Source organism: Mchenga conophoros, linkage group LG23 (assembly GCF_057382185.1).
Source record: "Mchenga conophoros isolate Kocher_MC1m ecotype Shallow Benthic linkage group LG23, M_conophoros_male_GT1.1, whole genome shotgun sequence".
In the NCBI taxonomy this organism is placed as follows: domain Eukaryota; kingdom Metazoa; phylum Chordata; class Actinopteri; order Cichliformes; family Cichlidae; genus Mchenga; species Mchenga conophoros.
This window is the reverse complement of record NC_140547.1, coordinates 3,587,946-3,603,530: the sequence shown is the minus strand read 5'-3', so window position 1 is coordinate 3,603,530 and position 15,585 is coordinate 3,587,946. Positions and strand designations below refer to the sequence as shown.

General features: G+C 38.7%; 1 protein-coding gene across 1 annotated transcript; it reads right to left on the bottom strand.

The window, feature by feature from the left end:
* Positions 1–8,504: 8,504 nt before the first annotated feature.
* On the bottom strand, positions 8,505–15,198 carry lpxn (leupaxin). The gene is made up of 9 exons (XM_085265696.1): positions 15,076–15,198; positions 13,995–14,080; positions 13,752–13,819; positions 13,290–13,386; positions 12,726–12,968; positions 12,423–12,596; positions 11,797–11,878; positions 11,567–11,715; positions 8,505–10,000 (listed from the first exon to the last, which is right to left on the bottom strand). The coding sequence occupies exons 1-9, from the start codon at positions 15,107–15,109 to the stop codon at positions 9,734–9,736; spliced, it is 1,200 nt and encodes a 399-aa protein (XP_085121822.1). The 5' UTR covers positions 15,110–15,198; the 3' UTR covers positions 8,505–9,733.
* Positions 15,199–15,585: the final 387 nt, after the last annotated feature.

Here is a 15,585-nt window from a genome sequence, read left to right as displayed (position 1 = left end):
ACACTCATTACCTTTGATATTTAACTTGATCCCTTTCTAGTAAAATTTGCTGGCCATTCATCTATAATATGTCTGCACTGTACATATACAGTACAGTGCAGACATAAGCTGTGTGATTCATGACAAAGGGAGACTGAAGTGATGAACCAGTGACTATGAAGATGCCTGACAATAGCAGCTGACTGCAGAGAGTTAAAAAACGTGCGTAACACTCTGGGGAGCTCTGAGCTGTGCAGTCGAAGCGAGACAGTCGGTTGATTTATGAGCCAGAGTTGAGCCTAGCATAGACTGCTGGGCTGAAGCACATCACCATGATTGAAAGTCACATCTAAACCAATGTGCTGCCCTCTCAGTCACCACACTGCACATGCCCAGAGATGGCTGAGTTCTGTTTTGATATCGGAGGCTCTTAAAATGAGGTTGACAGGGTAACATTTACAAAGTAATTCGAGCACACAGGAAACAGTGGTCCTCTGGTCTGGTGAAGAGGCTTTTGGATTCTGTTGCTCATAAGTCTCCCTTTCTTTTCCTTCTTTTTTATATTTTTATATTATTCTGTCGCTCCCTTATACTGTCATAGCCCACCAGTCACATGTTGGTAGTCATATTGAATTTGTTGCTCTGAACTCTTACAGCCAAATCAAATGATGCACAAAAATTGAGGTAATCTAGCTTCCTGTATTTATCTTTATTGCCTCTTGCATGACCTTCTAAAGACAGAAGCCTTGTCTGACTAGTAAACAGACAACAAGATCAATATGAGGTCACTGAGAAATCTTCTTTGTTTTTGGATATATTTCACGCATTTACTTAAAAAGTAACTTGAAATTGAAAACAGATGGTTTAATAAATTAGGTGGTGCACTGGTCAGCACATTCATCTTACAGCAGGTTCAAATCTGCTGGTTGGGGTCGTTCATGTTCTCAATGTGCAAGTCCATTTTCATGTTAGGTTAACTGATAATTGATCGTTCTGTGTTGGCCCCGCAATCGATTGCATCCTGTCCAGGGTGAAACCGGTCTCTCACCCACCGGAGGGACACGAAGGGACTCCATCCTCCTATTACACTAAATTGGATTAGCCAATCATTTCCATATTTCAGTTGCAAGCTGTGTTATCTAATGTAATTTTATCATGTTAAAAGGCTGGTTAATCTATAGAGAACCTCCCATTCAATTGTGTCTTGCTGAAAATTGCTGTGCTAATAAAAGAACAATTACATTTACCTAGTTGAGTCATCGATGGCGTCAAACATTTGGCTCAAAATGGTCAAAAATCAAAAGAACTTCTTGGTCAAAAATAGAGCTATTACATGGATGAAGTTGGTTCAAAAAAAGATGGAAAATGAATTTTGAATATTCCCATAGACTCCTGTATTACCTTCACAGAGCAGCCAAACTGGCTCTGACATGAAACAGAAAATAGAAACAGAAGTGGGAGGTCTCTGAAAGTGAAGGCAAGCAAAGCGTCATGAATTATTACCTGCTAAATGTCCCATTCACATTTCAGACCATTTTAAAAAATAAAGTAGAAAATAAAACCATTATTATATTAATGCTTATACTGGTTTTGCCACTAGAGCAAATAACTGCATCTTTGAAATCGTGTTTTACATGGTTTGTGGTTTGGTTTAACTTCATGCTGTAATGCCACATTGCAACCGCATGATCACACAAATGATCTTGCTACTCGCCCTCGTTTCCTGAGTAAGATTGTGGAACACTGTGTTTGAATGGTCCGACAGCAGTGTGTATGCAGCAGCATTCAGTGATAATATCGCAGAAGATAAATGAGGCATGGCTTGTTGCCATCCATTCCTCTTTGCAGAGAGAACAGGAAGATAACAATAACAGAATGATGCAGGTTTAAGTTATTCATTAACACTGCCAAGAACATTTTTCAACACCAGTGACCAAAATGAGCCTGGTGTTGTTTGTGGTTCGAACTGATGTTGTCGCCACAGTAAATTAACCACTTTTTTGACAAGACATGAACCTGATGCAAGATGAGTCATTGCTGGGTAAACAGTGCAGTCATAACTGTAACGATAACAGGAGGATAATTAAAGAAAAGTATGCCAAGTTGGTCTACTGCTACTTCTGCTGTGCACATTTTGTTACAGCTAAACTATGAACGCTAATTACAAATTTTGACTCGAATAATTGTTGTTTTTCCTAGATTTCTCTCAGTTTCATATCGTAGCACAGAAAACCTTTACTTTTGTCCTTGCGCTTGCCTTTCACATCCTCTATGTGTTACAACTTGTAACATCAAACATTACACATAAAAGCCTTTCTGCGGCACTGGAAAGAGAAATGTGTTTCTCATTTCATGCTATTATCATATCACTGGACATGTCCACATGCAACTTTGTTCTGAAAACCGTGGATTCGGAGAGTAAATGAGCCACAGAGTCAGTAATTTGAGCTCTAATCCCACCGTAAGCCCTGATGGAGACTCAACTGTTTAGTGGAAATATTTACAAAGCCAGACATCATTCGGGGAAGGAAAGTGAACAAGATGTTGATAAAAATGACTGAATAATCCGTGTGTTCCTGTTTGTCTTGGCTTTGTTGGTTGCTATGTGATTATGAAGTATGCAAAAGAAAAAAAAAGTCTGAGAGGGAGAGAGAGAGTAAGTATCTGATAAAGGAAAGAAAGAAACTTTTTTTCAATAAAAAGGAAACATTAGTGCATCTTCTCATATACTGTGATGTCAAACATAACATACTACAGTTAAAAGGGGTAAACAACATTTTTCCCCCTAACAATATAACTTACTTTCAAACAAAAACAGAAAAAACACAAAAACATACACTTACACCTAATGAAGAGTGTTTTTCTTTTCAAAAAGAATTTGAATCACTTGTGCATTTCTTTAGTTTCAGTGATTTCAGCATTTTGTTTAAACAATGAACACATTTAAAAAGAACGGCTCTTTGAAAATTAAATATTCCATTTTTAAAACGTGCAGAATACCCTCAGAGAGAAGAAATCTTTATTGGTGAAAGCAATGCAGTGGTTTAGAATTACTGTGCACTAAATCATTTTTATGCTAAGGAGTAACCCCAGCTCCATCAACACATAGCTGTTGGTTAAGCCTGGGTTCAGATGAGGGCTTATGATTGCGTCTTAATGGGTTTAGTGGGAACAAGGTGTCACAGAAAGCATTGGGGGATTAGCAGTTACAAAAATGTCTCCACCAGCCCAAAGTTTTTGAGTGAGCTGCTAATTTATCCGTCACCTGGGCAAACCGAAATCCTCTCAGTGCAAATTAAATTAACATGCAGTCAAACTTACCAGAGGTGCTGTAAAATAGACACCTGCTAATGATTTTGTGGTAAACTCCTATTGGTGTTTCCAGGGTTAAAATGGTATTTGCTCCCACAAAGTTTCAGATTGATTTTCAAAGCGGGCTAGTGTGAAGTTTGACTAGAAGCTGGCCTTTTGGGCTCTTACTACAGCGGCTGTGATTTATCAACAAGCCAACCCTGATCTTCCACTGGTGGGGCTTCCCAGCCCTAAACAAACGTTTCCAAGTTTGTCTAAACCCAGGAGACCATTCAACTCTTAGGCAACAGGGCTGCATTGCGGTTAACCATCACTCTTTAAAACAAATCTTATAATGATCCATGCTGTGGCTGCTACAAAGGCGGCGGATTTGGATCAGAGCCACTGTTATGCTCAATGTCTGACCTCTGGTTCAAGCCTTACCCTTGCAACTTAAAGAACCAAAGCTCCGGCCCTAACTATCAAGCATCTTTCATACAAACAACAGAGGGCACCTGTGGAGCTCCAACAGAGACTGAGATGTGTTACCTAATTTTTACCTTTGGACCATATTTGGAAAAACAGTGACATGTGAGACTAAACTAAATCACTGCAGGTTTACCACCATTCAAAGCATGTTCTAACAGTTACGAGAAGGCTTTAATTAAGTGATCCATCGATTGCAAGAGAGATTTCCCTGAAAATATCACAGAGTGTAAAGTTCTGGCACACTGTGCAGTAAATCCACACATGGACACAATGAGCAAGCATAATGAAACCATCTATCTTCTTGATACTAAAGTCTAGCATACAGAAGGAACTGACTGTCTTATAAATCTTTTTCATAACCCCAGCCAGTTTGATCCATGGAGTTATTAGGATCCAGATAAAATGCACCATGCTGTCTTTCTCATTCTCTTTCTCCAAGCTCTTCCTTGTTGAGCATGGAGGTCCAGCTGAGACACTTGGCAGAAGATGTGAGGGAGATGAGACAAAGATGTGTAGCAAAGCAACAGGAGAAGAAGGTGAAGTTGTCTTGGGAACCACCCATTAAGTCCACCTCTGGAGCTGGCTCCATTTAATCCATAAAACTGGAGACCTAAAGTTATCTTGGTTAAGGATCTACAAGCACACAGGGAGGGCAGTGATGTTCGCACAGATACGCTTTGTGTCACCAAAAAAAAGAAGGCTGTGCAGAGAGAGACTGAGAGACAGACACCAAACTAATAAAAGCCATTTATATATTTATGCATGTGCATGTGTTTTGCATCTGTGCGTGATGTTGTTGACCAAACCCAAAGAGTCCGCACATGTTTGAACTGATTTGGGAGCGTGCATAAGTTGTTTTTTAGTTTTTTAAAAATTATTCCTAATATGTGGCCAAAGCCTTTTCCACTCATGTGTTGTTTTTGTGCATGTCTGTGTATGTGATTATGTAAACCAAATCCAAGATGGCATGAACAGAAAATCCCCAAATAGTATTTACAAGTTTGTGAGGTTTGTGTGTGTGCATTTATACGTCTGCTGGTGTGTGAGGGAGTGTGAGATAGTGAGGGGAACTCAGTGTTCAGCCAAGGACAACAAGAAGTTCCCTTTGGACAGAGGAGGCAGTCATGAATCAGGTGCGATACCTGTGACCCTGTGTTAGCAGAAGGCCAAAACAAACACACCCAAAGTAGAGCCGCACTCCAGCTAAACTTCTCTCTGTGTGGAAGTAATTACCGAGGTGTTGAAGTTGTCACTTTTCCTCTGCTGTTGAAAATGGATTCATGTAAATCTCTTACACAGAAACCCTTTCATTTCATAGGGTAACAGGCGCTAATGTTTTTTGAGACGTGCATTATCCTCAGTATACGTAGATGGTTAATGACACGTCTTTATATCAGAATAACAGGAGGCTTTCCTGTTCTATAATGTATGAATGAGCATTTCTTGCATGATAAGAAAGAGACATGAAGCTCTCGTTTACTGAGAGAATATATTTTGGAATGGCCAGCAATAGAGAGAAGTTTTGAAAAGTTGTGGCCTGACTGAATTTTGCCATCTCACCTGTGTATATCTCAAATTGTACACAGCAAATCCAGCACGTCCAAATTAACACTGTCGGATTTGATTTCAACACTATTAAAGTGTCTATATGGGTCCACACCAGAGAGTGTTAATTTAACTCTTTTTGGAGAGTTGGTACGTTAACTCTGATTTAGTGTTAAACACCAAATCTGTCTGGAGTTGATAATTTAACACTTGGTGTTAAGAGTTTATATATTAACTCTCAAAGAGTATTTTAGTTTAACTACGTAAGAGTTATCTTCTAATTCATTCTAAAAAGCGGGAATTTTACTGTTCTGAACTTCTAGAAATTTCTTTTGGAAATAAACATTTACTAAAAAGATGCAATGGTTTTTGAAAAACATTTATTCTGAACTGTGCACCACAATTTCAAAACATTTTCTGAAAGATGTAACAGTGTACATGTTCTCACTTTCATTAGAATTTTGTTTATCAAAAGGTCTGACATGGTAAATGCAAATAACAGCATCTCATCACTTATTTCTTCAATACAATATGCATGTCCTTCATTCATCCCTTTGTGGAACTTCAACGCACTTCTGCTCTCCCCCATATTCCATCTTCACAAGCATATCCTGTGTGGAGATTGAATAAAAATTAGTTGACACTAATTAACGGCACAAATAATCCAGTAAACAATTGCAGCACAGTAAAAAAAAAGGAATCCTTTTTGAGCCATTACTTGTGTAAAGTATTTTCCCAAAAGACAAAGACACAGGCAACAGGTAATACTGAACTAAATGTAAAACCTCAACCTTTTTCATTTTTACCTAAACCGTGTGCACAAAACTCTGGAGGGATCTAAATTCTAACGTAGAACCCAGTCAGGACATCTGCTACTGCTGTTTGCCCGTTTTTTTTTTGTTTTTTTTTATGGGCGATCGTTTTCAGGCTTCAAGTAGCACCATTATACCAACATTTCACATTCTAGACATTGTTTTAGGTGTATTTGACCAAACGTTTGACTGAAAATTCACATGGAAGCTTTTTTCAAAGCTGTGGTATTTGCCCGCAAACAATACCTTTCAGCTAGCTAAAACAGAATATTATGCTATCAGCGAGCAACATGGCTAATGCCTTTCACACAGCTTTGTCTCAACTCCAAAGAGCCCCAGAAGTAAAGGCTAATAACAATTGAAACAATCTTTGAAAAAATGACTTACCAAGCATGGCAAACAACTCAAATATGTAGAGCAAAATGTTCTGAAACGGCTTCACTTCAGCTTCGATTGGAGCCGTGCTGGGGGCGGAGTCTGTGAATTTACTCTGTTGGTGTCATAGCCCCTGTAGGAGTTCAGAGTTAAGAGGTCAAGAGTTAATGTTTCCATTGTAACACCTCCAGATTTGAAATAGAAACACTCATTTTTAACACTCGATTTTAACTACTATCATTTTACACCTCAGAGTTACATTAAAAGAATGTGACTCTGCTTAGAGTAAAATTAACTCTACTTTTGCAAGGAGACTATTAACACCAAAAAATTTAACACTTTTGAATTTGCTGTGTATATGTTCTAGAATGCTAGCAGTGTAAAACTGATGCTAATTATCTATTATCCCAACAAAGATGTAACAAATTCATTCAGTTTAAGTTTTGTTACTTTAAATTAGATGTCATTTGCTTTGTGTTATCTTCATTAACTAGATACCTAACACATCCAATCACTTGTTTACATTTATTAGAAATATGCTGTGCATTGACAGTACCGGTAATGATGTTGCAGTAACCTGAACCGTCTGCGTTTTACTGCTCGGACTGAAGCTGTAATTTCACCATGTCAGGACAAAGCTGCAACGGAGGTGTTTCAAGATGGTGTTTTTCATGGATGTGTCTAGAAGCAAATGTCTTGATTAATGTGCTGGTCTGAGCCAAAGTCCTGTTTGACAGTTATGAGTTCAAAGTTTCTCGGTTTACTAGGTATGGCAGGACAAGCCAAGTGTGACCTGCAGTGGGGCTGTATGGATCTGGACAAGACTCCCCTCCATCCCCATCAGGGGTGGCCAAGCGGACACAGTCATTTTACAGGAGAGGAGGCGAGTGTTGAGTTTCAGTGTCACACAAGGGAAACTCTTACAACTACACTCCTCAACCCCTGCCCTCCTCACCCTGTGTCCCTCAGCACCAGTATCCATTATGTCCCGATATACTCCCCACTCCTTTTCCGTCCCCCATTGAGCTCTAGCTGCCATCTCATGGCCCAGTGCGCTCCCAGACCGTCCGTACTCTGTTTCACTGCTGTAAATGTCACCTGCCTTACACTCTCTCTTCTTTTCACAGAGTGTGCTTTATTCAGCCACCATTTAAAAAAGACCCCTGCTTGCATTTCATGTTTTCTCTTTTTTTTAAAACGTGCCAAAGGGCACTTTTCCTCCCTATCCTCCATAAAATATTGTAGAAGGCATACGATAACGCCTATATATTTCTGTGAATGTCAGATTTTATTTAGTCACTGCTTTGAGACTGGATAGCTGTGAGTAATGCTCACGTGTTTTTTGCAAATCTTAATTTAAACTGTTAGTTTACATTTAGTTCTTTGAAGCCATTAGTGGAAATATAGCATTAAATTATGGGTTTTTTCCATTCATAACACAGTTTTGTGAGTGTTAGGTCCACAAATAATAGCAATCATTTGTAAAAGTGCTTCATCCAGAAAGAGATATGTGTAATACTATCATATGACAGGGTGAAATTTTACAGTTTACATGCCAAGGTCTTCAATCAGATCATATCCCAAGATGATGTTCTGTGCATGACTCATGCTGGAAACACAGCAGCAAATGTGTCAGGCATCTTCTTGCATTTCTAAAAATCATTATAGTAAGTCCTTGGTAGCAATCTGGGCAGAGGAATGTTGGACTACTAAACACTTACAATTGTGGATTTTGACTGAACATAACACAGTCACAGTTCTTCCATGATGCAAGGTCTATATTCTGTAGAGGCCATAAGGGACCTGGTCTGAAAGTGATGACAGCATGATTAATGCACACCTCCATTCCCGCTCACACACTAACATCACATGCAAGCACAAGTGGCTTGCTTAAGCAAAACTTAAGAAAGCTTAGAAAAGTAGCCAGTGTTCATCTGAAGATCACTGATAAGATAAGACACAGTTTGGCACTGACAATAACACTGAACTCATTATTTTAGGGATAATAACAGTGAAAACATTTTGGCAAGTTTGGTAATACATCATACTAGAAGAAACTAGTCTTCAATTTATTTAGCTAACTGATTCGTCAGTCAAAAATTCAGCAAAATTTTGATATCAGATAAAAGCAATTTGGCTAAAAAATAATCAGACAAAGAAGAAGTGAATATATTTAAATACATAAGTTGTGATAGAGAATTCAAAAGCTTAGTCCAAACTTTCTCATGATGTGATTCTGCAGAACTGATTACAATATTCACACGAAAGAAATCTGTCTTCTATTAGAACAACAGTACATCCCAACTGGGCTGCAAATGCTTCGCTGTCACGTATCATCCGCACCATCTGCCAATAACAAAATGAGCTCAAATACATCGACAGCCTAAAAAGCATTAAAACACTTTGTGGTTTTGTCATCCCTCAGCAGTCAAAATGAGTTTCTAAAGAGATGCAGTGATGTGAAGGAGCTCTTTCTCAAACCACCTTTGTTAACCTCACCACCTCTATTAATCTTCCGTGCACAGCTATAAAAGAGCCTGTGTGGAAAATGAAGAGGTTGTCTGAATTCAGTGCACGCCAGAGGCCAAGTGGTCAGTCAGGGTAAGGGGAAACTCGGGCTGGCATGCCAATTCAGTGCCAGTTACTGCCAATACAAGCTATCAGGCCACATAGACAAACACCTTGACAAATGGTTCCATACTGCGAGAGAGCATATCTGGACTGCCAAGTCTTACGGCAAACTAAGGGTAGCTTAATGGAAAGCGTGGACTAAAACAGCACACATGTGTTATTCTTACTCCACCTATAAATTTTGTCATCATGATGTATGAAATCCCATAAATTTTACATGAAGCAATACACCTTTTAGAACCATTCAGTCCTCACATTTATTGTTATAATGGGGAAAATTTGTATTTTTCATAACCATCTAATTAATTATGTAACAATGTTAGCATGTTCCCTTCATTTAATCCATGATCAATGTATGTTTTTCTTACGGTTACATGCTATTTATCATGTAATTCACCGTAATGGTTTTTAAATATGATCTACTGAGAATTTGTATATACAAATAGAACAATGAATTGTAATGTAGAGACTGTACAATTGCTTCATTTTATTTTGTCATTCATACACAGACGAGACAGTCTAAACTCAACAAAGATAGTAATGTAGCATTTGAATGTTTTGTTGTTTTTGTTGTTGTTTTGTATTATTTACATCTTACTCATGTGCAAATCTCAGACAAAGAGTTTGTCAAAGCAAGCTGAGCAGTATGGTTTCCCTTTCTGCTCCTTGAAGATGCCCTGGCTGAGCTGCCGCAGACAAAAGGCACACACAAAGTGCTCGGGGTGAAACTTGCGATCCATCGCAGAGATGCAGCGGCCGATGATGGGCTTTCCGCAGCCACCGCACACAGTGCCTTGCCTGGAGTGAAAGTGAAGCGAGCAGAGGGGACGACCATTGAGCTCCATGAAAATTCCATCAGTGAAGGGCTTCAGGCAGTCCTGCGTAGAGGAAGAGGGGCAGTAGGGAGGATAGAACGTTATGTAAAATTAGGCATGGTGTTATGGAGGAAGAAGTTTAAACTTCCAACAGTTAAACTTTCTTGATTTTTCTATAACAGTTTCAATTAGACACAGTGATGCCAAACCCAACCCACACGTCATACCCAACACTGCTTAACATACAGCAGAGTGATAACTTTTAGAGAGAAAGTAAAAGACTTTAAATCCATCATTCATTTTAAATGTCTACGATGTGAAGGGAAACCAAGCGCCTGGAAAATGGTTGACTGTTACAGCCAGATAATGAAGTGACGGCGCCACAAAATCACATGGCATGGACCTTTAATATGAAAACTAAAGGAGTGTTACAACTGTGTTTCTTTTAACAATCTGTTAATAACCGCTAAAGCATAATTGGAACCTACATGTACAGCACTGAATTTGATTATGGTCGTTTCTCTTGGCCGACACTTTGACTTGTCATACCGTAGCAGTAAAAGCACAGGTGTAACTCTTAACATCACCAGTGGCACTGTTCCATTTATTATGCACCAGCATGAGCAGCTCCAAAGCCTTGGAACACCTGAGTTATCTGTGTCCATCAAAGGGCTGGTTTGCTCAGTGTTGGTGACAAAACAGACTAAAACAATAGATGTTGCGTCACAGTTTTAGCCTGATTTCATACAGATTACAGTCAAAATAAAGCAATTAATGACTAGCAAATGTGTGATGAGAATAACACTGTGACAGCCGTGTTAATGACTGCTCTTTCAGGGGAATTTCATCTGGGGCTTACAGGACGCAAATGACTCATGGTATGGAAACGTTTCTACTGTTGCTGTGAAACAGAAAAAGTGGCGGGGAAGTTCAAGGGTCCTAAATTGTATGACCTGTTTTATTTATTTGTATCAGTAAGCTGATTAAAAAGTCTCCACCTTTGAGTGTCCACGTCATCCTTTTTTATGGAGTGTCTGACCTTCAGCCTGCTGGAATTAGTTTTAGGTTATTAGGTAGCAGGTACAACTGACCTTATTGATAATGACTGGTTTGTATAAAATAAGTAGTTGTAGTTGGTGTTTGTGATTAATGATTAACTAAGATATGTTAATTATAATTTTAAGTGATAGGTATTAAGAAATAAAATGCCCTTTATATGTTTTATGGTCAGGTTTATGGACCTCATATTTCAGTACCTGCCAGAAAAACAATGAATACATTCTTAATATTACAGTTGCTCCTGCTTGTCTCTTACTACTGATGGCATTTTATGTTTTACACTTGCACATGTTAAGTAAAGCAGAGCTGCACATTGAACCATTTTTGACCAGATGCTACATACAGAAATAGATTTGAAGAGAATGTAAAAGATACCCACACTGAGGAATACACTTCCTTGATTTATCTGCATCATTTCTAACAGCAGAGTATTCATCAGGCATATGGTTTTCATCAGCGTTGAGGTCAAAATGTTGCAAATAAAGCTAACGTGCGGGTATCTTTTCTCATTTATTCTCAGGCTCGTATGCAAGCCAGAGCTGTGTGTGTGGTCTGAGGTAAGAGGCTCACTGCGCAGACGAAGCACTCTGGATGCCAGGTGCCATTGGCTGCAGTCAGGTAATTCTCCCGCACCGACTCCCCACAGCCTGAGCACTTTGGAGCAAAGAGGTAGTAGAAGTCCTTACAACAATATGGCTTCCCATCCTTCTCTAGGAAACCTAGGATAGGCATAAGATGCAGTGAGTTATTTGCTAAAGTTGTGGTTTCAATTGGAGAGAAATAATCCACAAATCTCTCACCTTCCGTTCCAAACAAGCCTCCGCAGTGTGCGCAGAAGAAGTGCTCTGGGTGCCAGGTCTGGTCCAGAGCTGTCACGATGTTCTAAAGCAGCCCAAAATATATCATAAATTTACTTCCTTTGAGGATTAGTAAGGTTTGTCTCATCTCACATGTTCAAATGTCAGGGAACACAAAAATGTGAATTGTGAAACACACAAAGTGGAACATAGAAGAAGCTGCATTAGTTTCTGATTAATGACTTTGGTCTGCAGCAGAATCCCAGTATGGTTTTGTGTTTTCTCTATTAGAATGACATGTGGGATATGTTGAGAAAAATTGATTACATACTACTGTATGTCATCATCCAATCTTCAAAAGATTATTGTGTAAATAAATTGATGTACTATATGACAGAACAAATTATAGCTTAAATCAAACAACAGCGCAGCTGAATTTGAGTGACATTTAGATACCAGAGAGTTCCAGATTGGTATTTTGGTCATTTTCTATGTGCATTTTCCACCAAAGTGAATTCATTAAAACATGAAATTTCATCCTTTAGTGGAGATCATATTAACACCTATTTTTATTTTAATCTTACTTTCTATGCAGAGGCAGGGTTATATATGAATACAGTTGTCCTCACCTGCATAATAGGCCCCTTGCAATAGGCACAGCGTGGTGAGAAGAGCTGATGGTAGTCTTTGTCACAGTACGGCCGTCCGTCTCTCTCAAAGAAGCCTGTGGTGCTCAGCTCCATCTTACACACCGTACACACAAAGTGTTCGGGGTGCCACACTTCACCCAGTGCTGTGATCATCTGGAGAAAGGAAATGTCAGTGAAAGAGGGAACAAGAGGTTTTGATCTCTTTCATCTTGTTTGAATTTCCACAATTTGGTACCAGTGTGACAAATTCTCTTCTTTGTGTCCTGTAGGTCCAGATTGTACCTTTCCTACAATGCATTTGTTGCAGGAAGCACAGTGGCCCTTGGCTGTGGTCCGTACACCGATCTTCTCCAAGTCAGTGCTCAACCCTCCCAGCAGGTCATCTATCATATCCGTTTTCTTTCTTTGCGTTGTGGCTTTTCCATCTGAAGCCGCTGGAGTGTTGCTGCTGCTGCTCGCCTGTTTTCCACCTTCTGTTTGCTTTTTTTGTGTAAGTGATGGTGGGTCAGTTGGAGGTTCTAGATCCTAAATTATGGTACAAAATGTAGGAATAACAGTTTTATGTACATATTTCCTCAAAATATATTAGCTGTCTATTATATTTATTTTATATTTAATCAGAGTATTTTTAATGTTTAAGAACAAAATGCTTATTGGTCCAAGAGCTTGAGTCTGATATAAGTACAATGCTGCCCTCTGTTGTTAACCATGTCATTTTACTAATGTTTGAAAATAGATAGACATAGTTTTTCAGGCTTCACACTTAAATAAATAAGCTCAAAGGGGCAACACAGATTACTTTCAATATTTATAAAATATGTATTTCCGCACTGGGGTAGTACTAACCCCTTCAGCTAGACCCATCAGGTCTTGCAAGATTGAGTCCAGCTCCTGAGTCGGTGAGTCAGGTTCCACAAAAGCTGGCACAGGAGTTGGAACATCACTAAATCCCAGAGAGGAAAAACACGAATGTTTTAAAATGCAAAACTGACATCCTGTAACATCATTAATAATTGAAATGGTTGCATTTCTGAACCATAGCAAAAATATAACTGGAAATTCTTAACCTTTTAGACCTTAAGAAAATAAAGCACATCTACATAAAGGCCAGAATATGCTGAAGAACAATGCTTTCATTTTCATTGTATTTGCTCTCCTCTTTTTGGGTGTGGTCTGAATGAAAGAAAAACCTTAGCATTAAAATGTTAAAAAGAAATACATAAATTAATTAAAATGTATTATTTAAATTATTAAGCTAATGATCTTCATGCAGCACCACTATGAATCAGGTTCAACTTTGAACTTCACCTGTACACATTTGAGGAGTTTGAGACTTTTCCATTTTTGGTAGTTCCAACACAAACTTCACTTGGCACCTGCGAACACAACCAACATATACTGAAGTTTCTGTACTTAAAGAAATTAAATTACATGTTAGGTTTTAAGTTGTTTTCTTTAGAATTCCATGGAACTGCAGGTTCATCTACAAATGAAATGGGGGATAAAGCAGAAACAGGATAAGCTCATGATTAATGAGTTTTGTCTTTTTACTTCTCTTTTTGTTGCATCATTGCTCTTTTTCTCAGGGACGCTGTCTGAACCCGCTGGATTCAGGGCCAGCTCCTCTAACAGCAAATCTGCGGCAGGAAACACACACAATAAATCTTTAAACCTCAGAAAAAATACTCATGCAACCAAATATTCATATTACATAACGTTTGTACGGCACACATTGCTCTTTCACACTTATTGTCCTTTGTGGGTGTTAACTGTTAGACTGTATGCATATAATTTATGTATAGTGAAATATTTTCTATGAAGTAAGTTACAGTGGATTTCAATACACAGATCAAGATGCTAGCAGACTAAGGTTGCTCATGCAACTTGCGTTCCTCAGGAAGTGAGGGCATACCACATTGCAGAAGTGAAACTTGTGATAATGTTGCAAGAATCTGGTGACATTTGTTACAACAAATACAACACTCCTTCACACAGGACAAACCACACATCTAGGGAAATGGGAAGCTTTGTATGAGTAAGTATTTTACATAGAAGTAGCAGAAGTAGCAAAAAAGACAAAGGTTCATTTTAAAAAGTTAAAGACATGACTTTAACTTTCAATGTCAGTAAGTCAGTAAAGATCATCATCTTCAAACATCATCGCACCTCAGAAAAATATTTTTTGACATTGTGAAATTAAAAGAATTTTTCTTTTTTGTCTTACCTTTTGACCGTCACCCTTATTTCATTTCCAGTATGCGAATTAAACGACTTCGTTAAGACTTGTAAAATTCTACTGTATTCTAAATGTTACATTGTATTTGATTTGTAGTGAATCGCTACATGTAGAGCCCTAGAATCAGAGGTAAAACACAAGAACAGTGGTATAAAAATTCCTTCTAATGAGCTGGATCATTGAGTACATTACATATTGTACTTAGAGTCTGCTGTATAAATCAGTCTGAGAACACACAAGACTGTGGTAATACTCCATAAGCACTGGCTGTGCTTGATGTCATGGTGTCAACACACCAACTCCTGATTTTGCTAACAGTTTCGACCTCAGTTTAAATTGTACCATCGATTAGTTTGAGGACATTCATGAAGGTAAAACATGACAGAAAGTTCTTACCGAGCTCATCCATTTTGGTTCCTTCTGACAGCATAAAACTTGAATGTGAGTGGGTGGCTTTTTTTTCTTTTCTTTGTGTGTGTGTGTGTGTGTGTGTGTGTGTGTGTGTGTGTGTGTGTGTGTGTGTGTGTGTGTGCTGGTTAGTTGCTAAGGCAACTGAACTCATTTCTGATCTGATCAAAACCGTCGCTTCCTGTGAGGAAGGTGTGTTTTCGGTTGCTGCTGTGTGAAGAATTGTCAGTAGCTAGGAGGAGGTTTGACTATTTCCTGAAGATGAAAACAGTGAGAGTTTTAAAGCAGTGCAAGTGTGATACCAACAGAGTTGTGCTTTTGTTAAATATTTATTGCATATTTCTTCAAACAAAGTGTGTGTTATGTTGTAACACTACCTCCACTGCAAGTGGTTGAAAAAATCAGCTTCTCTTAATTACTGATTAACATGGCGCTGATAAAACTCAACATCCTCGTGTTACTAACACAGAGTCAGACTGACATTTTGGTTCACAGATA

Excerpts from the sequence above, each read along its gene's own strand:
- lpxn (XM_085265696.1), bottom strand. The coding sequence starts at position 15,109 with ATGCTGTCAGAAGGAACCAAAATGGATGAGCTCG. Across the intron at positions 13,820-13,994 it reads ATGATGCAACAAAAAGAGAA|GTGCCAAGTGAAGTTTGTGT; the intron begins GTAAAAAGACAA and ends TTGTGTTCGCAG. Across the intron at positions 10,001-11,566 it reads CAGAGTGCTTCGTCTGCGCA|GACTGCCTGAAGCCCTTCAC; the intron begins GTGAGCCTCTTA and ends TCCTCTACGCAG.